The 25,651-nt window shown below is 38.9% G+C and overlaps 1 protein-coding gene across 5 annotated transcripts in view; it reads right to left on the reverse strand.

Moving 5' to 3' along the window:
* PSPC1 (paraspeckle component 1) overlaps positions 1–25,651 on the reverse strand; it is a 66,893-nt gene that overhangs the window by 2,067 nt on the left and 39,175 nt on the right. For 2 of the 5 annotated variants that reach the window (XM_077341650.1, XM_077341652.1), the window contains one exon: positions 1,457–1,559. In XM_077341650.1, coding sequence (XP_077197765.1) covers positions 1,524–1,559 — 36 coding nt within the window. In that variant the 3' untranslated portion in view covers positions 1,457–1,523. Of the gene's footprint in view, positions 1–1,456; positions 1,560–2,107; positions 2,196–5,964; positions 25,255–25,651 lie in introns of all 5 variants that reach the window. The other 3 variants (XM_077341651.1, XM_077341649.1, XM_077341648.1) reach the window with 3 other exon arrangements.

A 25,651-nucleotide genomic window follows, 5' to 3' on the forward strand; every position in this document is an offset into this window, starting at 1 on the left:
AAATTATGTCTTTAAGATGAGAAAGGTTAGTATACACCAGCGGCTTCCCCCTCCTCGCATCGTTCCCAATATTTAACTGTACTCCAACTGATGAATGAGCAGTTCTGCTTCTGCCAAAACAGCTGCCACGGTATCTGACAAAGCCATAGCAAGGCAATCATCCTTTGTGACCTACAGTCAAAATTTATTTTATAACAAATGTCACACCATATTCCCCCCCCCCCCGAGTGGAGACCACAAAAGCCTTACGTGATTCTCCTCTCTTCCATTTTATTGTCACAACCCTGTAGCATTTAAGAGGGATTCACCAGCCCAAGATCAACCAGCAGCCTTTAGTGGCAGTGGAGATCTCCTTGATATCAATATGACATTCTAAGCACTATATGAAACTTCCTCTGACAGCTCAGAAAAGTTGCTAACCATGTTTGTTTTGTAAAGCAGTCCCTGACTTCTGCCTCCACTAGCTTCGCTTTGTACAAGTACACTTTTGCTCCATAGCTAACGTGGGTCGGGATGTTCTACCTCCTGTCACCTTTAGCACAGCAACCAGGAACTGCAATGTAAGTTGTAGAGACAGGAAGTTGTAGAGACAGGAATAACATTATTCTATGGTCACCCTTTGTTGATATACATCTACTATGTAGCAGGGAAAACCACCCATTAACAATGATTTCTAACTTACAAGATCTCAAAAGCAACACCTGCAAATTGGCAGTGTCAATCTGACAAAAAAAAAAAAAACAGCCTCAAAAAAAACTCAGGTTACTGACATGTCAAATAAAACTTCAACACAGCCAAACTAAGAAAATGTTTGGATTCTACTGCACTATGAGACACCAATAACAACCCAAACTAGCTTGCATAAAACTAGATCTCACAAATACCAATCCAGAGTCAAGAAATTCACTTTTGCTCTCCCTAAATGGATCATCGGAAAGGAAGGGAACCTTTTGCATACAAAGAGTTCCTGGAAACACTTTAGAACATCTCTGTCCCGCTCTACTTGGATGAAATGTGGCCAGAAATAAGCCAATTGATTATCTAGTTTATGAACCATTACACAATTTCTAAGGAGTAGGGGAAGCACTCGAGCAGTGGTCCCCAACCTGCAGGCCGCAGAGGCCATGGCGCCGGGCCGCGGTTCCCTCTCCCCGCCCCCCCCCGCAGTAAAAAACTTCCCAGGCTGCAAGCTTGCAGCCCGGGAAGCTTCTTACTGCGGGAGGGGGGGAGAGGGAATCAGGGCCGCGCACTGCGCAAGCGCGGCCGAAATCGTGCATGCGCGAAAGTGCGGGCGCGCATGCGTGGTGTGCGGGTGCGCATGCGCGGGTGGGGCAGTTGCCCTGCCGGTCCCCAGCCTAAAAAAGGTTGGGGACCACTGCTCTAGAGGAGTCAACCAATTCAGAGGAATCCAGCCCTTTTGCACTGAGTAGAGTGTATGGCAATAGGAGGAGTGTACCTGTAACTGTAGTGGATCCAAAATCCTTCACAGCTATATTCCTGGGAAGCTCACCGGTCACTGGGCATCAACAGCACTTCAGCATCAGCATTTTAACAGTTCCCTAGAAACATTTAATAATAGTTTATTAAGTCAAAAGGATAAATTATTAGCCTTCCTCTGAGAAACACCATACTTCCCAAACATTTTCCCCTCCACACTCCATATCAATTTTAGAGAGGTAGCGATTTTAGACTGATGAAGCACAAAATGAGGTATTTTGATTCCCCAAACACACAACAAATTTTTATTCCAGCATACTTTTCATGGGTTATAGCGCACATCTACAGATGCAACAAGTAGCTCCTCACTATGCAGTCATTTTATGTAAGATAAAACAGCATGGTCAAGTGGCCAATGCAATGTACAAGGTCAAATTATGAAAAATTCAAATCTAAATTTTGAGACCATGTATAATTTACACATAACTAGCTAACATATGTAATGTGTGCCAGGAACTATCTGTAAGGAGCAAGAAACTCCTTTAGTGGGGACTCTCGAAGAGGTTTCCTTAGTGAAACCTGGAAGTCGGCACCTATTACAGATATTAACTAGCTATGCGCTTTGAGTGGTTTCTGTATCTTGATTAGATTTGAATTTGTTATATTTCACCTTGTAGCACCTGTATGGCATCGCTCCTTATTCCTTCAATTGCGTAGTGGGAATCCCATTCATGACATCTGAACAGGTGGACATTACTCTGCAATAATAAGTTATAATAAAAGTATTATTTTTTACTCCTGTTGATTGCCCCTGAATCATGCGATAAAGAGCTAGAAGTGGTTCCCTCACTATTCTGCAAGACCACAAATCACAAACTACCACCACCCCAAAGATACCATATGCCTCCTCTCCAAGATGATAGAGAATTCGGCCTCTGTACTATCTGGGGTGGGGGGGTCCCCATTGAGCCAGGAACTGACCCCACCAACCCCTCTTCCAAACTAGACATGATGGTGACATCCAATCCAAATCATTCATATGTCTGTCTACCTTTTCTTATGGAAAGCTTGAGGTCAATTTTAAAAGGTTCAGGAGAAAAAGCCCACAAGTATAAGGAGCTAAACTCTCATGGCTTAATGATAAAGTCGGTTTTGCATACAGAAGGTCCCAGGTTCAATCCCTGGCATCTCCACTTCAAAGCATCAAGCAGTAGGTGGAAGCAGCACAGATGGCTGGGATAGACAATACTGCCCTTAATGGACCAATGGTATCATTTAAGTCAGCTTGATAATGTTCCCATTATATTTTGCCAAATTCTGTTGCCTAAAGCAGGGGTAGTCAACCTGTGGTCCTCCAGATGTTCATGGACTACAATTCCCATGACCACCTGTCAGCAAATGCTGGCTCAAATGCTGGCAGGGGCTCATGGGAATTGTAGTCCATGGACATCTGGAGGACCACAGGTTGACTACCCCTGGCCTAAAGCATTTATCTTCCAGGCTGATTGTCTTCTGGTATCATATATGGGATGGGATAAACAAGTTTAAAGTAACAGAGTGCAATGGGAAAAGGTAGAGGAGAGGAATAGGAATGATTATTTCACCCTATTTTCTCTTTAAATTTTCTCTTTAAAAATAAAAGCCTATCTTAGTTATTGGTGAGATTAAGTAGATGGGCCATAGTATCTGGTTTGTCCCCAAGCATCTGGTACCCACTTTTGCCCCTCCCAGATGATGTGAATGACAAGACTGAGATGCCTTGCATTTCCTTCAAACATTACAGTGGTTTAGAAAGAGTAGCTGAAATAAAACACAGTCATATAAATTACTTAACCTAAATTAGGTAAATCCTCTCACTTTCTGGAAACACAAATAGCCACAAAGAGAAAAGGATCATTGTTAACCAAGCTATGCTTAACTACAGTACTTTGGCTGACCACAATAATTTATTGTAAAGTTCTGCATAATATGACATTGCTACAGAATTCAGTAAACTGAGTTACTTCCTGCACAGCCTTTGCTCATACAAAAGTAGACCGGTAAAATAAGTACACATACAATTTGTACTTATTTCTATCATATTCATAGTCACTTAATATGTGTTTTTTTTAAAGCACATACACCAAGCACAGAATCAACATGTAACTCCTAAGGAAAAGTTCGTTCAACTACGTCAATATGAAGTGTGGGGTTTTCCCCATTTCCCATTCAGAATCGAAGCATATGAAAGTGTTGTTCAAAAGGTCTTTGAATTCCAGCATCCAGGATACCTGAGTATTTATGCCAGTACCCCAGAGCTTCAGAATATCTTTCCAGATCAAAACAAATTTCTTCCTAGTTCTGTTCAGACAATGGAAAACTAGAGTTCGGCTCAAGTAATGCAAAAATTGCAGAACCAGGATTCAACTTGCAGGCGATCATTTTGTCCTAACCCTGGTTTGCCTCACCCAATGACGAAACCAGCATCTTCTTTCCCTCATGGAAATCAGTCCCAGATTTGTATTGAGGCAAGGAGGCACCACAGAGCAAGCCAGGATATCTATGCTTGCCAGCCTTGCAAACTGATAGGGATACTTGCCAGCCTTGCAAACTGATAGGGATACTGAGCCTCTTGTGGCGCAGAGTGGTAAGGCAGCCGTCTGAAAGCTTTGCCCATAAGGCTGGGAGTTCAATCCCAGCAGCCGGCTCAAGGTTGACTCAGCCTTCCATCCTTCCGAGGTCGGTAAAATGAGTACCCAGCTTGCTGGGGGGTAAACGGTCATGACTGGGGAAGGCACTGGCAAACCACCCCGTATTGAGTCTGCCATGAAAACGCTAGAGGGCGTCACCCCAAGGGTCAGACATGACTCGGTGCTTGCACAGGGGATACCTTTACCTTTACCTTTACCTTACTGTGGTTAAAAGGCTGACTTCAAATCATAATTCAGACCCTGGTTTAATGTGCCAGTATGGCTGTGTACCATGGTAAAGAAGTTACTCACCTAGAACTGGTGGGATTAAATACTACCGCCAGCAGTGCAGAACTTGGGTGGTTTTTCCCTCCAGGTTGAAATGAAGAATAGAAGGCCATAAACAATTGCTTGTGCAAATTGCAAACTACCTCTGGAGTGTCCTTGCATCTCCAAAATCATGAAGATGTTCTGCTGATTCACAGCATTTTAGGAGCTTAAAGCAGGGCTCCCCAGCCTTTTGGCACCATGGGGGCCGCATTAACATGCCCAGTGCCTAAAGAGGGCCAACCTCAAACCAAAATGTAACAAAATTATTAACCTGCTTATTTAGATCAAAAGTAAAAACTCAAAGGCAAATGAAGAAATGTTAACTTTAATGCAATTCATTTGAGAACAATATTTTACTGTGGAATCCTTTTATTTGGCTACAAATGCTTACATAGTTAGTATAATTTTTTTCTGTTAGCCAAGGCACTGGTGTCCAAGTCAAAGTTTGTGACAGACACTCTTAAAATGTCATGTAAATGTTCATCTGTAAGCCTTGACTAACACTTTGATTTCACAATTTTCATCTTGGAAAAGGTTTGTTCACAGATGTATGTGGTGCCAAAGACTGTGAACATGCCTGCAGCAAATTTCTTTAGGTTGATAAAATATATATCAGGTAGACCAGAATAGAAATCTAACAGACTATTTTCTTCGGAAATGTCTCTGAGAGGATCACTGGCTTGCAAAACAATCTGGAAAAAGTTAAACGGGACAGGAAGAACAGCAGTAGATGGGGCCCTTTGAGGCTGGAAGAACAGCATGCATCTGAGGAAAAATGCCCTGAGCATGATAGCATCAGACAAGCAGGTTGGAGGGCTGCATGCAGCCTGCGGGCCTCAAGTTGGGGACCCCTGGCTTAGAGGGATGCAGCTGGAATGGAGGGCAGAGAAGCACAATTCTGAGCATGTTGCCTAAATAGTTATGGGAAGTTGCTTCAGCTGATGCAGATGCAGAATGAGACTGTTTTAATACGACACTCACTTGCTTCACTATAAAATGTCTGTTTTGTCTTGGTAAAAACATTTTCCACCTTGGCAAATACTGGCATGTCTATGTGATCCCACTGTAAACTTTTTCTTCAGTAACACATGCCATTCCATTCATATTCTAAATCTTTTATAAACTTTTTATTAATTATTAATATCAGGTGATATGCCATACCTTAATTCTCCAAATCTTGACAAAAATATTTAAATAAGAGCACATGAATCTATTATATCAATAATGTATCTGCCACCTCCTAAACCTCACAAATTCCTCTCGATAGTACAGACATGTATATGCATGTTGTTATTTTAGCCCAAATTAAGCATACGCTTTTATTTAATTTCGGTTCTAAGACAGTTGTAACCTTGCTTTGTCAATTCACTTATTAGGTATTATATCGCCATTTCAAAGACCCAGCTGTGATATCAGGACTTCATAATAAGAAATGAGAAGTGCTATGAAGCCCTAATTTAACTAGATAAACACTAAGTACTAATTTACTTAGCTCTATATCTTAACTTCAATCCATTAAAATTATTACCTTTCATGTGCAGTATTTTCAAGCCACTGTGTATCCCCATTATGTCCTTGCCAATTCACATGTCTCAGTTTTATTTAGGACGATGTCATATGTGATTAAGTCAAAAGTCTCGCTGAAAGAGAGATACAGTCTGTTGATTGTATTCCCTTTTCGATTAAAACAGTTTATTTTACAAAGAAGAAGGGAAACAAATCTGGCATATAAGGAACACCACATCTTCATTAGTGCCATTTTACTCATCTAGGTAGCTCAAACAAATGTCCTGCCTTTCTTCAAGAAACCTAAAACATAGGACAGGTTTCTCACTTCGTTGCACTTGGTCCATTTGTCACTGTGTCCCCATTTTCAGGGAGCCTATCAAAGTCTTAGGCACCTACATAGTAGACAAAATGGATCCCATCCTTCTGGGCCCTAAGCGAGAAAAATGAAGCTGTAACAGGGATACACAAAACCTGCCTATTTTATTTCCTGGTGTCATTTACAACAGTAGTAGTCAACCTGTGGTCCTCCAGATGTTCATGGACTACAATTCCTATGAGCCCCTGCCAGCAAACAGGTTGACTATCTCTGATTTACAACACCTATTAAGTAGCAGGGCACTTTACACATTAACAGAAGCTTTAAGACTGGGCAAAAGCCTGGTCCTCTGTACAATAGCAACACAATACCCAACTTGGACAGCCCAGGCAAGCCTTCAGATCTCAGAAACTAAGCAGGATTGGTCCTGGCTAGCACTGGGAAGGGTGAGCTCCAAGGAATCCCAGGGTTGTGACGCTGAGGCAAGCAATGACAAGCCACCTCCAAACGTCTCTTGCCTAACAGGATATCCTGGCTAGATTAAACACATGAAAAAAAAACCCAGAAAAAAACAAATGATGCTTGTAGCAAAAAATCCTTTAATATCTGTGAAATCCCCACACATTTTGCATCAAGCTTCTTCAGGGGAATATCACTTCAGATTCTCAGGATAATGTCACTCCCCCTTCGGCAAGTATAAAATTTGCCTTCCAGATGTTATAAGGCCAATGTTATACATTGGCCTTGCTCACCCCGCAGGCCCACTGCCTACTAGGATTACCTCTCTCTGCTTCCAATTAACAAGCAAGCAACATTTCTAACTCCAGCAGACATTAAAGTACAGCGGCACAATGTTCCTGGAGCAGAGGGTCTCGTGTGGATTGCTGCGATCACCAGCAGCACTCAAGACATTTGTTCACAAGTAGTGAAAATTGAAAGAGAGAAGTACCTGCTAGAAAACAATCCCTTGTGGGAACACTAACCCTTCAGATGGCTTGCTGAGTAACTCTAGCCCTTGCTCTCCTCACCTTGTGCAACTGTGAAAGGCAAGTGTTAAGTGGCCAAAACAGTGATTAACTGCACAGCTCATATAAGAGTGTGACAATCAAGGTCACTGTCTATTTTACTTTATTTCAAAAATTTCCTTGTTGACTTTCTGTGGGAATATCAAGATAGGTTTCAGATTTAAAAGTGTTTCAGATTTAAAAGTGTTTTTTTTTAAACAACATAATTGAGAACAGAAAAAGAGAGAAAAACAACTAAAAGCCAGGAATAAAACCATCTACATTCCTACCAAAATAAATACATTTTAACATTGCCATGAATGTATAAGAGTCTAGGGGCAGCTGCCAAGAAAGTCTCGGACGAGGTCCCACCTGCCCAAGTTTGAGGTGAACCAAAAGCAAGATGGAAGGCAGCATCAATGTATTTATTTCAGCAAGCCCCGCTGAGCATTGTGTCTACAATGTTCTGAATGACATGATGTTTCCACATCACAGCATTTAGGAAAGGGGCCAGTTCAGACACTGTGGCAACCGGCATTACCAACTGAAGCTGAATTTCTCAACTGCCCTAAGTTCAGATACTGTTTTTGCTTATCTTCCACATCATGTTACCTCTTTTTTACCACTGTCTTCATTGGTTTCCTGTCTCTTATGCTTGAATGAGTCCTAGTACCTCCGTAAGCGTCTCTCATGCATTTTCTTTCTGTGCATGCAAGACCCATCTCAGCCCCATTGCTCTAAGCAGGTATCACAGGAGGGGGCAGGAGAAGTTGTAATATTTCCTGCATCATGCGGCAGATTGGTCCAGATGATCCAGTTTAGAACTCCAGACTGCATGGTTAGACACAGCTCAAGAGCAGTTTTCTTTCCAAAAAACTCTCCGATCAATAATTTTCTGTTGTTTTCTACCCACATTTTAAAAAGGGTATTCTGAAACCTACTTTTAAGTGTACTGTTTTCAGAATCCTAAGTCATTTAAGTGAAACATCAAATTACAACTTTGGTTTAGTTAACATGTACACATGACTGATGTAAGGTTAGTTTTAGTGCCATTTCTGCCAACACTACATTTTGAATTCTAATTATTTACAAAGTGACACGCCCATATTCTTAAATTACTTTGCATTTCATAAGCACTCCAAACAAATTATTGTACATTATTTTACAATGTACTATTACAATTGCTAACAGTTCCCTAAGGGAACGAAGCATACTGAATTGATAACTGAAGCAATTCTTTATTAAGAAGTACCACAGAGAAGTTGAGGAACTAAGAAATAAAAGAGCATTGGACCAAGGACCAAATTTCTTTGTACACATCACTTTCAATTTCATGTTCCAACTTTTCATTCATACTCGTGCACTGAGAAGCATTACAACATCACTACTGCTTCAACATGACTTTCAACTTCTTCTAAAGGCTCAGAACTAGTATTCTTTTTAAGCACTGCCTTACGCAGCACGGTGTTCAGTTAAAATATATAGATCAAATCCCACCCACATAAGTCTTACTTTACACCAGAGTTGAGCAGAAATGGATGTTCTACTGATGTGGACTTTGTGACACTATGACCAGGAGCAGGGATAACTACTTTGCAAGAAGAAGGCTTCCCACTACTGTTCATAAATGAAAGAACTTCATGCCTGAGATGCATGTGTACTTCTACCAACTCAGTTACCGGGGGGGGGGGGGTTTACAAGATTGAATGCCCAAGAATGATGATCCTTAAAGATGTACACTGGCTAGATGTTTTCCTGACAGAAGGTAACAGGCAACAATGAGGAGTGCAGACGTTAACAATAAAGAGTGCCAGTTTTTTTAATTAAAGTACATAATGGGTAATCAAAAGCAGCACAGTTGCTACAGGAAGTTATGGCATGCCTGTGGGGCAGTCTCAGGCCTATACTCCTATACTGCAGTGAAGCTGTGCTTCCTGGCACAAGTAAGAAGTGTCCCAATTCCAAACTGGGGGTAGCCAGATATAGTGAAGCATGTAGAGGGCAATTAGAATGTCACTTGAATTCACATGTTTTTATTTTATATATTTATACCTCATTTTTCTCCCTACATGGAACCCTTTTGTGAGGATAAAATGGAGGTGGGGTCAAGCTGAGAGTGTGACTCAACCCAGTTGAGTTTCCATGGCAGAGTGAGGAGTTGAACCTGGGTCTGACATTTGCCAAGAATGCAGACCATCATGATCTTTCATTTCTCTCTCATCAGGCTAACATACAAGTGAATTCACTTGGAACATGCACAACAAGACAAATAATGGACAGCTGCAAAGAGCTGAAAGAACTGACTAAATTTCAAATGTCAAAAAGCACCATTTTTGACATATACTTACTGTTTATTTTGAAAACATTCATAAACAATGAGGCCCAAACTGCATATTGTGAGGAAATTGGTTTATCTCCCCAGAAAAGTACAGGGGAGGTGGGGGAGCAAGATGTCATTTTTAAACATCTTTCGGCCCCTGCAATCATCAGCATCCAATAATACTGAGAAGTAGTAAGGTTGTGGTATGTCACATTATCTGCCAATGATATATTATTGGAGACAATATATTGCTGTGAGTGGTACGTTTGCAAAACAGGCTTTGTGAATTTCATGAAATGTTAATGTAATATAATTTCTTTTCTAGGAGACAACAGCTAATCTTGTCAATGAGCAACTTCTGCCTAAGCTTTGCATAACTGCTATGCTTCATGAAAGTTGTAGGAAATGTAAAGATCTAAACACAATACCACCTCAGACAATTCTGGTAACAAGATGTTTTAAAAAATTCAGCAGTTTTAAATTACATAGTGTCCATCTAATTCAAAACTTGGAATAGACAGTAAGTATGTGGACAAATCCTGAGAGGACATAAAAATTTTTATATTCAAACTTCTTTGGGAAAAAAGCGGTTTCCATCAGCTGGCAAAAAACTAAACCTAGTTAATTCATAAAGCCCCTGTAAAAACAAACTACTTTGCACAATATAAGTTTCATTTCTACTAGACAAAATAGTTTTCAATAATGTTTCCAGAAATATTTCTGATTTTCGAGTCTACTTGAAATTTAACTAATCTACAGTCTCTTTCTCGCCATGAAAGCTGAGCCAATTATCTACTTCCACCCCAAATTCTAGTCTCTCTTAAATCAGTATGGTTTCTCCAAATTAAACTAATAGTTTGTGGGAAACGTTCAGAAATCATTAATAATAGCAGGAAAAGTGGTTCCTTCATAAAACTTTCACAAAACGCAAACATTTGGAGTGAACTTAAAAACAATATTTTCACAAGTTAAGTCTTTCGATATGATAATGCATATTTTTGCAAGCAATACAGTAAGTGGATTTTTATGATGCTACTAGGATGGTTATAAAGTACAGGACCAAGAAGAAATTATTAAACTAGAGAACGCACTCAATAAGGGAGATTAAATTTCAAATAAATGCTCACTGCTTCACCTCGCATGCCTAGCATACCACAGCAGCTACAGTAACCCCCTTCAAAGATATATGCTTAAAATTCATTCAAAGCGTCCTGGGTCCTGATGTGCTCAAGAGAAATGCAAGCCATGTCATCAAGATCAATACCTTAAATAAAATGCAGTAAAAACTGTATTATACAGCCGAATCCTGTAAATCCAATGCCTTTTAGGCAGGTGAGGCAGTACCGTCTTATGAAAATCGTAAGCTGGAGTAGTGTAAAAGCAGCTTCATCATCAGTTCTATCTACATAGCACCCTTCATTCATTCTTCAGTATCTCATAATGCCACTCCATATCCTCCATGCCCCCTTTCTGTGACTATTCCATCTTACCTTGCATTGCAGCAGTCACCAGGATATGGCCAGTGTTCTAGTCCCACTTCCAAATACAGAAATGGCAGGTCTGAACAGTCTTTCTGGAGCTATCACTTCTTAAGCCATGCCATGAATGTGCAAGGATGACAGGGAAAGGAGAAGCTGTTTGCCACTGTAGAGGTGTATGGCTTATTGTTATTTCATACTCTCCTATAGCTTATATCCATCTGTTCAAAAACACCTAAAGATCTAATAAGGATATATTTATGATTTAATACACAGATAGGCATATGACAAAAATGTACTCTAACAGGACAATATTTCATCAAACGTGTGTGGCATGATACCTGGACAAAGTCTGGAACAGAATATTTCCTACAATGTTCCTTCCCCACCCCCCACCCCCAGATATATAACATACTCAGTTTTTTCCAGTGAACCAGAATGCCTGCTTTGGAGCTGGCCAGAACAGAACAGCAACTAGATCAATGTTAATTAACACTATCCACATGTTTAACATTTAAACTGACAAGGGCCTTATTAAAACAACCCCCCAAACCATATTGCATTGACTATAATACATGGACCAACAGGTTGCTAGATAATTAATTCAAAAGGAAGACTATTTGATGGTGCAATTGTCTTAGATGTTTATTCAAATTAGCTAAATTAACTAGAAATTCATGTCATGACAAATGTGTGGCAACACAAGAAAGCCACAAAATAGGCTTCAGAGGGTAAACAGCACAGGGAATGACAAGGGGTTCCATTTTAAGTGCTCTGATTGTTTGTATAAAATATTCCTGGTATTCCAGACTTCAAATATCATGTTCCATATCCTATGCATGCTACTTTACTCATATTTTTCACACATGTCTTAGCTTATTCTGGAAAGAAAATGCCACACACAAAATGTATTGTGCCATCCTACAGATTACAGCTCCACAATTTCATTAAGACTTTACAAATCTCAATTTTCAGTTACGTATCCAGCATTTCAATTAATACCTTGGAGCATGCAAAGTTTTATCTCTCCTGATTGTTTACATTGAAATCAGAACAATATTTGTATAAAGATGCAAAATGTTTGCAGTGTATTTTCATACTACTTTAAACTTCAGCTGTCGCAACAGAGCACACAGAAAGTCTTAAGGAAAAAGGATATAAACAAACCTGGTATTTTTAGAGCAGTTAGGCCAACAGCGCATTCCTGAATCTTAATGACACTTGTTCAATACTTGTTCTATGGTGATTCAAAAGGTACTGGACACCCTATTAATGTTGCCTGTAAAAATTGTCCTCTGCCCATGTCGGGACTCCTGATCATCTAAGTACTCAGAAAAAGGCAATGTTGTTGTACTTAGTCTTCAGCTACTGTGGCAACGGATTTAAATAATGGATTTTTTAAAATTAACAGTGCAATCCCAGAGGGAGCACATAATAAACTGATATTCTTCAAGACACCAGTGCAATGAAGCAAAAGAGCTGGCAACCCAATTCATTGGACCTCCTAACCATTTGCTGCCTAATGAAGTCTGAAGAGTTCAGTCCTTGTGCGTTTGTTTTGTGAGCAGGTGAGATATTGTGACCTCCACTTAGGGTTGGCTCTGACAGAAGCTGGGATCACAGTTATGCCTTTTTTGTGCCACTAGACTTCTGAATTTGCTCAGCTGTAAAACACCGCAGACGTCTGAGCACAGCCAACTGAGCGCACATGGCTGCTCTAGGCCTACCGCTCTACACAGGCCTACCCTCATCCTTGATCCGGAAACAACTGGTGCAGAATGCTGAAGCCAAGATTCTCACTAAAACATCATGGAGATCCCACATCTGGCCGGCACTCCAACAACTTGGCTGGCTCCCAGTTGAATTCCGGATTAAGCTTAATGTTCTGGTAATCACCTTTAAGGCCATACACGGTTTGGGCCCAGTGTATCTGAGAAACCGCCTTCCTGCCTATACCCCCAAAAGAGTCTTACACTCTGCCACCTCAAACTGGCTGCGGATCCCTGGCCCCAGAGAAGCGCGTCAGACCTCAACAAGGGCCAGAGCCTTCTCGGTCCTGGCCCCCACCTGGTGGAACGAGCTCCCTGAGGAGATCAGAGCCCTGCCCGAACTTCCACAGGGCCTGCAAGAGGGAGCTCTTCCACCAGGCATTTGCTTGAGGCCGACCGACTCAGAACACCTGCTGGTCCCTCAGACACCCGTCCATGACTCTCCCAATCTTACTGTTAATTGTTATTTATATTATAAATGTGGTTTTGTAATCTTTTGATGCTTTATTGAAAGTTGTTTTGATGTTATAGTCTGTATAATGTTCCATGTAAGTTATATAATGTTCAGTGTAAACCGCCCAGAGCTGCAAAGAAATGGGCGGTATAGAAATCTAAATATAGAACTGGGAGGAATTGTTTGTCTCTCGCTCTCTCACACCCATAGCACTGCTGATACCTGATAAGTCACGCAGCATGGTAGTCCCAGAGTGGACTGCTGCCATGGGCATAGCATAGTTATGTAGAGGCATCTCTTGTCAACTGATCCACAGGGTGAGCTCTTGTTCATCTTTTGTGGTTTGTGAGAGCAAACATTACTTTACCTCTTCCCACGTGGGCAGAGACACACTGAGTCAGGAGACCTGTGTTCTGTCAATACCTTTCCACTGAGCCATGCTTATCTGTGCAACTGTTTATCCTGACTTCATGTGGCAAGTAGTGACGTCAGGACTGCAACAAAGTGCCTGGTGGCATGCTTCCTTTGAACTCACCCTTTATCTAGTGGTTAGAGTGCTGGTCTTGAGAGTGGGGGCTGAGAATTCAAACATGTCTTTTAAAATTTCTGCTAAGTTCAACTGCAGACATTTAGTAGCTCAGAAGAGAGGGGTTGTGTGTAGACAACACTTTTCATGCCAGTTAGACATGGAGATGGATGGGGAATCCTGTCTGCTGTGTAGGTGCCCTATAGGCTGGGGAGCTCAGGTTGCAATTTCTGTTGGGGTTGTGCTATCACTGGATCTTTCTTCCCTGTCTGAAGACTACTCCTGGAGAAAAGTGGCATCAAGAAGCAGTGATTGGATTCACAGGTGGTGATTAGCTGCTGCTGTCTACCTCGTGGACATCACCAAGATTGCTACGGACTCCAGTGTTTGCGATGTTGTCTGTGCCTTGCAGAAGAGACAAGTATGACTTTCCCTTGTGGAATGCCCATAGGGAACAAATCAGTGGCAAATGGCCACCATCTCAAAAACAACCCTCAGGATAGTGATGCCCATGTAAGTTTGTCTAATCAGGTTCAACATTACCACAAAGCTACATCCCATTTTATGATCTTTCGGTTGCGTTTTGCAACTTAGTTATAAAAATTGTATAATAATTATAATAAAACTATATATTTTATATTTGCAAAATCACATAAGGAGCCTTTAACCTACCATCATTTCAATATACTGCCAAATAACAAGGCTTGCTGTAATTGCTGGAAGTATGATTTTAGTAAATAATTTGGGGGGTGGCCAGCTGTAAACCAGCACATACACACATTTGGTACCACTAAAATCATTGAGGAATCTATTATTTCAGTGGGACTATATCATTTAGATATATAGGTATTTAAAGGCCTTAAGAATGATTAGAAAGAATCCAAATTCAACAAAATCATCATAACACATTTTACAACCTAGAGGGTGTGCATTCTAATCTGAGCCAAAAATCTACCCCAAAAAATCCATGAATTTTTTCAATTAGATTTTGATATCCTAGATGTATCTGATGTTTTGTTGGGGAATCTCCAAAAAAATCCCGGATATATTCAGGGACTATTGGGTAGATCTGAAAAGAGTGGAGAGGCGAGAGCAATCTCCTTGTTGTTTGTCAGGCTTCCACTGCAGTCCCTTTCAAGTTTAAAAAAACTGAAGAAGGCAGACAGTGGATCAGTGTGCTGGTGAAGGACACACTGTTCTTACACGCTCAACTTGGGCCTGGCTTCTCATGCAGCCCTGTTTAAAACAGGCTGCAGAAGAAACCAGCCCATGGTTCTGTTGTGCCACTTGTTCCCCGCAGGCTGAGTCCTGAAATTTATTTAGATCCCATGGTCCAGAACAGTACAGACTAAAAAAGCTGCATATTCTTTCTGCAACCATTTTAGAAAGTATTGATTCTAGTTGTAAAAGTGAAAGTTTGAAAGTATAAATTCCTATTTGTTGAATATCACACAGCACAATATTTGTTCAACTTCAACCAAAAATTACAGACAGAATTTATCTGCATTATAATACAGTCAAATTTATATCTGAAATCAGTATTCACTCCTGCAGAAATCAAGACAAGACAGTAATACCTTTTACGACGATCAATGCTTCTTCCAGTGTAGCCTTTTAAAAACCAGTTACACATTTTTCTGTAGTGAAGAGGCTTAAGATGTGAAAACCTGAAGGGGGGGAGAGAAACTGAAAAATCTAGTACACACACCCCCTCCCCTGCTTTAAGTTTTCCAGTAGAAAACTTGGAAATTTTGGGGAGCACTGAAAAACTTATGAAACCAATTTTTAGAATTCCTGAAATACTTTAAGACAATCATTATTCAAAACATGCAGTATGAAGAATTTTCGCATAAGGTTTGTATAACATAGATATATGCAATATTTGAAAGATTTATTCTATTATGTCTACAAAAATAATGCAAAGGACATGATGAACTCTTCAAGACGTCAGTGCTCAAGGTTTTAACTATTCAAATATGCTGCTAGCCCAATTTTTAGGAATATGCAAGATCAAAATTTGTGTGGTCTTTTTTCAACATTCATTTATTCCCCTCACACAGCAAGTCGCAAAATACATATGCTAAAGAAGCATTAAATACTGAGATGGTCTTTCTGTATACTTGCACTTCAACTTTAAAGTATAATCAATATGCCCAATAGTATAATTTTATATTGCCAAAGTAGTAGAATAAGTTTACTGAACTATTATAAATATTTCAATTTCTTCAATTTCCCAAGTTTCTTTTTTCCAAGAGGGAAAAACACCTTTTACAAAACCACAATTAGGAATCATATTTAATTTAAGGCAAGTTATTTCCTACACTGCAGTTGTGAATTGTGTCTAACAAAAATAACACTCAAACTATGTGATGAAGCATACTTTTGCACGATTATATAGAGTATATCTGAAGTCATTAGGATATCTGTACATAATTTACAATGCTGCAATTTGGCAAACATATAGAATTGAATCCAGCAATTTATTGGCACAAAGTACAGGGATCGTAGAGCAAGAATCACAAATCTTGACCCTACAAAATTTGATACATGGAGTTGTGGGGTAGCTGCACTGTACTGAAGGGGTAGAGGGGTGAAATTTCTCCCTTATACCTCTCCCGTCAATGGAGCTCTACTGGCAGAAAAAAGGGATGATTTCATCTCCTTCCCCTCCAAATGGCAGCCATTCATGAAGACAGAAGGCAGGGAGGATTTGCAACATCACCACCTTCCACTGAGGAATGGCTGATTCAACACAAGTTCAAGATACCAATATAAAAATCCGAACATCACAAATTTAACATCACTCTCTGAAAGGAGAAGGCATGCTACCCCCATAGTAAACAAAGCCAAAACGTAGTGAGCACATAAACCAAAACAGAATGTTTAGTCCTCAAAAACTCCATATATTAAGGGTTGGATTCAGCGTAACATTTCTGCTTGTCCTAGAGCTTTTGCACTGACAGACATGCAAGAGGAATCTTCTTGCACTGTTAATCTTTTTATATCCCGTCTTGGGTTTCTACTTGCAGCACTGGGTGCTGTAAAGATCTTGTGCAAGACAAATTAAAGCAAGTCCACTTATATTTCAACTTACAAAGTTAGATCCAACCTTTTCACAACAGAGGGCAACATTTCAGTACATGCCAGGACAGAAAGCATAGATGGTTGAAGTTCCCTCTCATATTTTAACTATCCTCGGAAGGATTTCCAGTAGTAAGCCTTGAATGTAGCTATATACTTGCAGAATGTAACCTGAATTTATCACTAGTTTACTTTGAAAATGATTATCATTGTTTGTGTTGTCAAAATGAGGCCATTTCATTGAACGCAGCAAAGCATCCCGAGGGCACTGTTGCACAAGGACCAGGTGGCAAGTTCTAATTCATCACTCTCGTCTTGTATATCCCTCCAGTTCTTTCGTAGAACAGATCTGCAACAGTATAAACTCAACAAGAAATTAAACACCTTTTGTCATCCTTGCCTTAAACTGAGGTTTCCATTTCATTTCTATAGTTTTAATACCTAAACAGGACCCACTTCCTGATTAAAGTTAACATGCAGTATCACAGCATAATGCTATGATAGATGCTTCAGCCGGCTTACTCCTTGTTTATTTTAATTACCTGGCCTCTCTCATCATCATGAATGATAAGTACCAATCCAATACTTCCAGGCCCTTACACAAAGGATTAGCCTGAAACATTTATTATGTGGATAGAAAGGTAATTGCTGTGAATCCCAACTTCTGTAACTCGCTCTACGTGGGCCTACCCTTGTCTTTGACCCGAAAACTGCAGCTGGTTCAAAATTCTCACTAAGACACCTTGGAGTGCCCATATTCACTTGGTGCTACGGCAGCTGTCTTGGTTACCAGTCTGTTCTGGTTTTGACCCTTAAGGCTATACGTGGCCTGGGTCCCACCTACCTGAGGAACCACATATCTGCTTATGTCCCCCGCAGAGCGAAGAGCTCTGTGGCTATGAATTTGCTGGTTGTCCCAGACCCCCAGAACATTCACCTTGCCTCAACCAGGCTGTGGAATGATATCCTAGAAGAGCTAAGGGCCCTGGCAGAGCTTGCTGGATTCTTCAAGGATGTAAGACAGAGCTCTTCCGCCAGGCCTTTGGGCGGTGACCAGAGATGGCATCTGTGGATCCTGCCCTAAGTGTATGATCCAGCCCCTGGAAAGTCAAGATTAATGGGATCATCTATGCTGGCCTAGCTGGAACAATTATTGGGCTGGAGTGATTATCCCATCATCTGTTTTTTAGCTGACCTCTGGCAATTATTCTTTAGTTCTATTGGTACAACTAAGGGATTTTATGGGTTTATATTGTGTTTTATGGATTTTATATTGTGAACCACCCCAAGACAGTTGTCATGCGGGGCGGTATAAAAATCTGACTATAAATATAAAGTTTCTTTAAATTGTTCTAAGAGTTGCGTTATTTTAATGCATCATATGCTTCAAACAGAGGAATATCAGGATTTTCCCAGGATTTTTACATCCTGTGTTAACAAGAATATTAAGCAGTGAAGACTATGAAGTTTTAACCTTGGATAATATAAAAATGGAAATAGATCATCACCCACAAATCTTGTATCTACAGTTCAGCTAAAATACTGAAGATGCAGCAGAGGGGCAACCTGGAAAGCCTGTGTATCCCACGAGCATTCAATAGTTATTTTGAAGACGCAGTGTAAGTAAGGGGATTATAATTTTATTACATTAGATGTCTACTGCTTTTCAACAGCTGTTTATAGAACAATTATAACAAGAAGCAGCATAAAAGCAGTCACTGGATTGTAATCTCTTTCCCAGAACGCTTCGAACACATCACTTTCAAAAAGAGACTTTGAACTAGATTACCTCAAACACCCAATCAATTTTAATCATAGGTCTAACAATTGCAGAGATCAGTAGCTGAGCCCATGGTAGTTTACCCTTGAACAATTCCCACTGTAGCCGGCACAAACTCTTATCCTCCAATTGTACTTATTTTGAATATATTAGCAGTATATATTCAAGTTTCCCTCTTGCTGAACATCAAGTTTTCTTCCTCCAATGAATTAGCACTTGAGCTGTTTGCATTACTGGTTTTAGCCAGCTTAATTTTAGACTTAAGACATCAACAATTGATTTTACTTGTTTTTTCCTTTTACAGTGAAAACTTCAGATGACCGCTCCCATTAAAAACAAAACCATGTAAATCAGTTTCACTATACAAGATGACTTACGTGAACTTCATGTACCTAAAATAATTCATTCAAGTTGCAATATTGCATCTAATTATTCCCCTTGATTTAGATGCTGACAAGCTCATAAATTTATTGTTTTCAATTAGTGTACTACAGTGAACTGAAATTAACATAGAAAGCTGCAATATAACAAATTACACCACTGAGAGAAACAAGGGACTTTAATGGGTAAAAAATTGGGACAGTGGGTTGTCTTCATTGTTCCTTTTGTTCTTAGCTCATTTGACTCCATATTCCTTCTGTTCAGTTTCAATACGGCATCCTTTGACTGATAATTATAAAAAAAAACCATTTAATACTGTACTCGCCGACCCACAAAAAAAATAAAAATTTACTGACATATAAACCCTCAATGAAACTAAAGGGTTTAAAAGCATGAAGTTGCCTATGCAAGGCTCAAGAAATCTAGTATTTCATTTAGCAGGTTTTGTTATCCTCCACAGCAGGGAATTCCTAAGCAATTTCCGATAAAGTCCAAAATTAAAAGAGAACACCATCATAACAAAGGCAGACAATATAAAAATCAGTGTAGTTCAGTTTAAAACCTAAAGCATATTCTCAGACAAACTAAGATCCCAGCTATCACCTTTATTTTGTCTGTATTGTACTTCAGTTTATTGACCCTCATCCATCTCATTACCAAGTCTTCCAAGATGTAGGACAGGCAGTACTCTAGAAGAATCTAGCATAAACAAAACTGGTAATTTGTTCAAGCAAGAAAATTTCCTTAGTAATCATATATAAGAAATCTTATGCAACTCTTTTGCTTCAATCCTGGCAAAGCATAAAGCATAAGTAAAATGATGCAAGAAGATAATGTACTTCTAGAGTAGCATCTAGCATACCAATTTTTCGGTTACAATCAGTATAGTTTTTGCTAATTTAACAATTACAATTGCTAATTTAAATAATTATAAAGAGACTGAGACACCAAATCCGTTAAATTGGTTTTAATACAACAGAAATAAGTGTAAATGTAAAACTTTTAAGAGCTATTCAATGTCAAAGGTTTACTTGAGATATTAAGGCTTGGATATACACTGAAGAAATAGATTTTTTGTTTATAAGAATTACACACAAGCTGTGTTCTACTCTGATGTAACAGGTGAACTCAGGAACGGCTGTACATAAAGTAATGAAGTTCACCTAAAGTCAGCCTTCCCACTATAACCCAAATAAAACACAGCCTCAGCCAGTATGAAGTGATCATTGTCGTTGAGCTTAAATCGTAGAAAATTTTTAATTCATTATGCGAGATTCTCTGAAATATACTTAGTTGAATTCATCAAGATGTCTAAGAAGCTATATATTGCCTGAATCCTCAATCAAAATGGGATCTTCTACATACACTGTGTCCCATTGATCTTAAGGGTTGAATCATACACCTTATAACCCAGGTCCTCAGCAATCAGATACCTAGAACAGATTGCTATGATTTTGGCAGCTGAAGAACTGGACACAGAATTCACTACTAAGTTGTCACAGCAGTTTCATCAGAAGGTTTTGGTCACACAATATGTTTCCCAAGCAAATGGGACCTCCTTTTAGAATCACCATGAACTGTGAATATGAATGTCCCAATACTGATATATCACAAGATCAGCCCAAGAAGTCAAGTGCCAGTGCTGGAATTGCATCTCCAGCATTTGTCCATTCTCCGCTAAGAAGCTGTGCAAAAAGGAATGCAGTTAAAATGACAGAATGCTCTACTTCATACCATGCAGAGGATCCAGCTTTAGCCATGATGGTGCAAGTCAGCCTTTGTGCCACAGGAACGTCCCAAGGTCCAGTTACTTATATATTGCTGTCTTCACTTTATCTCGAAGACATTCCACATTCTTAACACAACTGTGAAAATGTAATACAACCCAGGGACATCGCCGGATTCCTCTTCTAGGTACTACTCCCAGAGCTGGAACAATCCAACAGCCTAACAAACCATCAGGTTCTATAATATAGTTACTATATCCTAGAAGGTAGCCTTCAAAAATAGATGGTGCATATGCTTATTTTAAAGTACTTACTGACCAGCTTTCCATAAAATTGTATAAAGCTCAGATGGCATGAACTCAATTACTGTGGGTAAGGAACAACTGTACTTCCATGAAGGTCCCTTAGACAGAGTCAGCTGTCCTTTATCTTCCCAGAATATAATAACACAGCAACATTTATATGAAGAAAAAATGAATTCTCATGCCTTCCAAGTAAAAGTGAGCAATCCTTTAAACACAACGATTCAGTTTTGGTACATTCCTCAGTGTGGGTTAAGAGGGCTATGGAATCACTCCAGCTTCTTAGGCTATTAGCGGGTTGATGAACAACACACATTTCAGGACCAAGATGTACAATGCTGAGGAAACTGTGTAATTTCAACACTGTACTTGAATGTAGTTCAGTGCTACGGCTTGGTAACTGCAAAGATAGTTACCAAATTGCACTTGGCATTCACATTTCTTTATATGGTCATAAAACAATCCATAATAGATAAAACAATCCATAATAGATTAAACTATTTTGATTAACGGTACTAGTAACTAGTAAACAACAGAAGATAATGGCCATGACCTATACAGCCTGTTATACTAGGAATCCCATACACTACCTCCTTTCTTAATATCAACCAAAAATCCACTTCTGAATACTCAGCCACATACCGAAAGTAGCAAACATCCAGAATTCTCCAGTTCAATCTTTATAAAATAATGTATTTATGGTGAACTAGGTTTAAGTGTCAGGTGGAATTTAAATATATTTCATAGGGTTTGTGTGTTCTGGGGCTAGGCAAAGTTAGAACAATTATCTGCCTATAAATATTACCATGTACATGTTTACTCAGAGACAAATCCAACTGGGTTCAAGCCAAGAAACATATGAAGGACCACAATGTTAATCTGCTCTGACAATTGTTTAGGTAGTAGATTTAAAACTTCATGTGGTCCATGCTACAAGAGATAGGTAATTATGTTAAGGATCCTAATTTAAGAGCTATCCCACATGCTTGACAGAAACAAATCACTCTTAAAATAGAACAAAAAATCTAAACTTGGACCTGGAAATTAGTTTCAGTCTATTTCTCCTCTGGGGGTAAAAACCCACAAAATACAGGAGATACAACTAAAGCTCTGTAAGTTCTAACATTTCTGAACATAAATTTACATTGCTACTCAATTGCTTTATACAAAAATGTATTAGCCATACTATTCAATAAGCTCTCCCAATATGCCATTTTGTGATGGCATCACCTGCAGACATGTATATATAATTCTATATTGTTTCAGAAAGATTACACTTTCTGCTTTGAAACATGAGATGAAATATTAGGTGTTTGTGAGGTGAGGAAGAAATGGGGTTGTAAACTGTAAGGACCTAAAGCTATAGGCATCTAAAATATATGATCTGAGTGAAAACTACAATACATCATTTCAAAACCTTATGATGCATCTTCCTCAGAACTGCATTTTCTGCAAGTCCATAGAATCACTAAAGACACATGACCATTTTTAAAAATCAAAACTAATTTTTTCATGTGAATAGACCAAGAAAAAAAATCAATAAATTTGGTCACACAACACAGCAAGTCAGTTTATGATAAGGTGACCAGATTTTAATATTGGTAAAGCGGGACACCATTGACCAGGGGGGTTCTTTGGTCTATATGGAGCAACAAAAATTTTCATAGAATGCATAGAACATAAAAATAGTATTGCAATATATATATTTTACTTGCAACATAAGTACAACTTGTCAGGTGCCCCCAGATGTCCCTCCAAAAGTGGGACAATCTGGTCACCTTAGTTTATGACTTAAATTTCACCTTCTGAAACATATGCACACATTGGGATGAAATAGTTTGTAATCACAAATAAGACTTTAAAAATTGTTTAACAGCCACTACTTCTATGTACAAGGCGTTTATTCTTCTTTGGCAGATCAGACTATGCCAGGAATTTTCAGTGGATGTGTAATCTGACTACACCTGCAATCTAGCATACATTAGGCTCCTGCACTTTATTTAATACCAGGTAATCCATTAATAAGGACTTTCTATATTAAAAATGCTTGCAAGTCAATCCTTGGAAGCCTGCCACATGTATGACCAAGAATTCACTCTCATACAAAAGGGTAGCAATGGAAAAGTAAATTTCATCCCTTGTACTATGTAGATAATAAATGTTCACTTGCTGATATTTCCAAAGGTCCCTGTGAATGCACTTTCTACATCTAAGTCTTCTATTATGCTAAAGAGTATTCAGTTTCAGTTACTGAAAGGCTCAAACACATTTGTTCTCTGAATGTTTCATTATCCCTGCCTTCTCTGTGTAACAGTAAATTGTGAGCAGGGGGGAAGCAATTGCAGTTAATTCAGGGAATTAGCATAATTCCCTTCTAATATGCAATGTGGGAATCTGCTAGCTGAAAAAAGCAAAAACCTCTGTCGAGCACAGGCTTAGTTAACTGATTCTGTGCACAACCATCCTTGTGGGAAAATATTTTTGTTGTGTTAACAAGGACACAGGGGATCTAGCAAGAATTAAAGCAAAAGAAACACTTTTAAAATTTACAATTTTGCCTAAAAAGCCTTTTAGTAGCAGTAAGTACCTTGTAGTAGGGATTGAAACAGTTTGATTTGTTATAGACTTTTTCAGCAAATTGTTGTGCTCCAGAATAGTAATATCTAGCTCAAGTCCTACAAAAGGCATTACTCTAAAGATGAAGGCATTACTTCAAAGCTCACTGATCAAAATATGATCTCATTGTAGTATGCCACTATCTTACCTTGATAAGAAAATGGACCAGAAGTAGAAAAAACTCTCTTCCAGTTGCTTAAAAGGAACATTCTTGTCAGTTTAATACAAGTAGAAAAAGTATGCCCACGTTTTAGTTTGGATATTACAAATTATTTCTGCACTCATAACTACTGTTCCATATAATTCTTACTGTATGGACAATATAATTGTCATGGTTACCCATATTATAAGACAAACACCAGTCAGTAACTTTTTAACATAATACTCAATATTTACATGTATGAGAAAAAAATTATAGGATGATTGCAATATACTTTGTACATTATGGAAACCATATACACAAGCACAGAGATCACGAAGAATAGGAATACTACATATTTAGCATGTCAGTTTCTTATACATGGAAGTCCATTTATTTGTCTGCAAGAATGAAGTAGCTACAAAAACACTAATAGTACTGAGAAAGATTTCTGAAGGTGGAAATCTTGAGAAATACTAACTCAAACCCAATATGAACCTTAATACTGTATGTATGAGGTCTTTAAATAAAAGTAGAAAGTAGAAATACTCATCTATGAAACTTTACTGTTTGGAGTTTTCTTGCAAAAAGTTTTTACCATTCATGACTAGAAAACCACAGGTGAATATTTACTCTTTAGAGAAGTTTCAAAACTCAGTGTGTTTATTTAAAAGTTAAACAGAGAAAACATTCGGATGACAAACCCATTGCAACCTCAGTTTGAACACACAGGTGAGAATATCCTTTACATATTTAAAATGGCTTCAGATGTTCTATAGATAACAGCCTGAACATTTATTCTACTGTGTACGACAAGCTGCATTATCATGTGTATTCAACGGATAAAGCATTTTATTTTGAGAAAGTAGGCATTATAAAGGGGAAAAAATAAGATAGATGCTTACAATTAAAATTAAAGACAATATTCATAACAATACTTCTAAAGTGTTTCAACTGATTTGTTTTGTATTTTATTGTAAGCATGGAACTGCACAAATATCACAGCATGGTCACATTATATTCTGCTGGTCACAAACATATGACGTACAAAATGAAGCACATCATTTCCGTTCTACACTAAAGCCTACGACCGAATACAAAAAGTCTAACTCTTACAAAAAAAAATATTTTCGAGACTACATTGACAATAAAACTGTTTAAGGTAATAGCTAAAATTATAAAGGCATAAACATCAGTGATTTTTTTTCTCAAGAGTAAGGAATGAAAATTTCAGTATCTGCGACGCTTGTTAGGTCCTTCAAAGCTGCCCCCTGGGTTTCCTCTACCAAAGCCACCGGGTCCACTATTGACGGCACCTACACCACCCATTGACGGCTGAGGTGTTTCAGAGCCTGCCCTACTAACCATAGGTGAACCCATTTGAGGAGGGCCTCCTGGAGGGAATCTCTCAGTATGCTAACACAGACAATATTAAGTCCATTTAGAATCAGCCAGCATTGAATACAGTCATAAAACACAGACAAAAAAGTGGTGTTTCCATGAAGTTCAGCAGATAGTCCAGTAGAGTCAGATGACACATAGAAGGAAGAAAGGAGCAATTAAGTTAGTCATGACTTTTGAAGTAAACTGAAAAAGTAAGTTAACTAAGGCTGTGTCCATCAGTGTATTAAGATAAGTCAAAATAAAGTCTAAGATCCAAGTAAAGCAATGTATCAATTCAATCCACTCAAGAGTTTTCTCTAAAGGAAGGAGTGGTATAGAAGTATATTAAATATTCTGAATTTTAGTTCTGAAGAAAACTAAATTGTGTATAAAAGAAAAATTCAAGTTACCCAATATTAATTTATCACTA

This window comes from Paroedura picta, chromosome 6, assembly GCF_049243985.1.
Source record: "Paroedura picta isolate Pp20150507F chromosome 6, Ppicta_v3.0, whole genome shotgun sequence".
Taxonomy (NCBI): Eukaryota; Metazoa; Chordata; class Lepidosauria; order Squamata; family Gekkonidae; genus Paroedura; species Paroedura picta.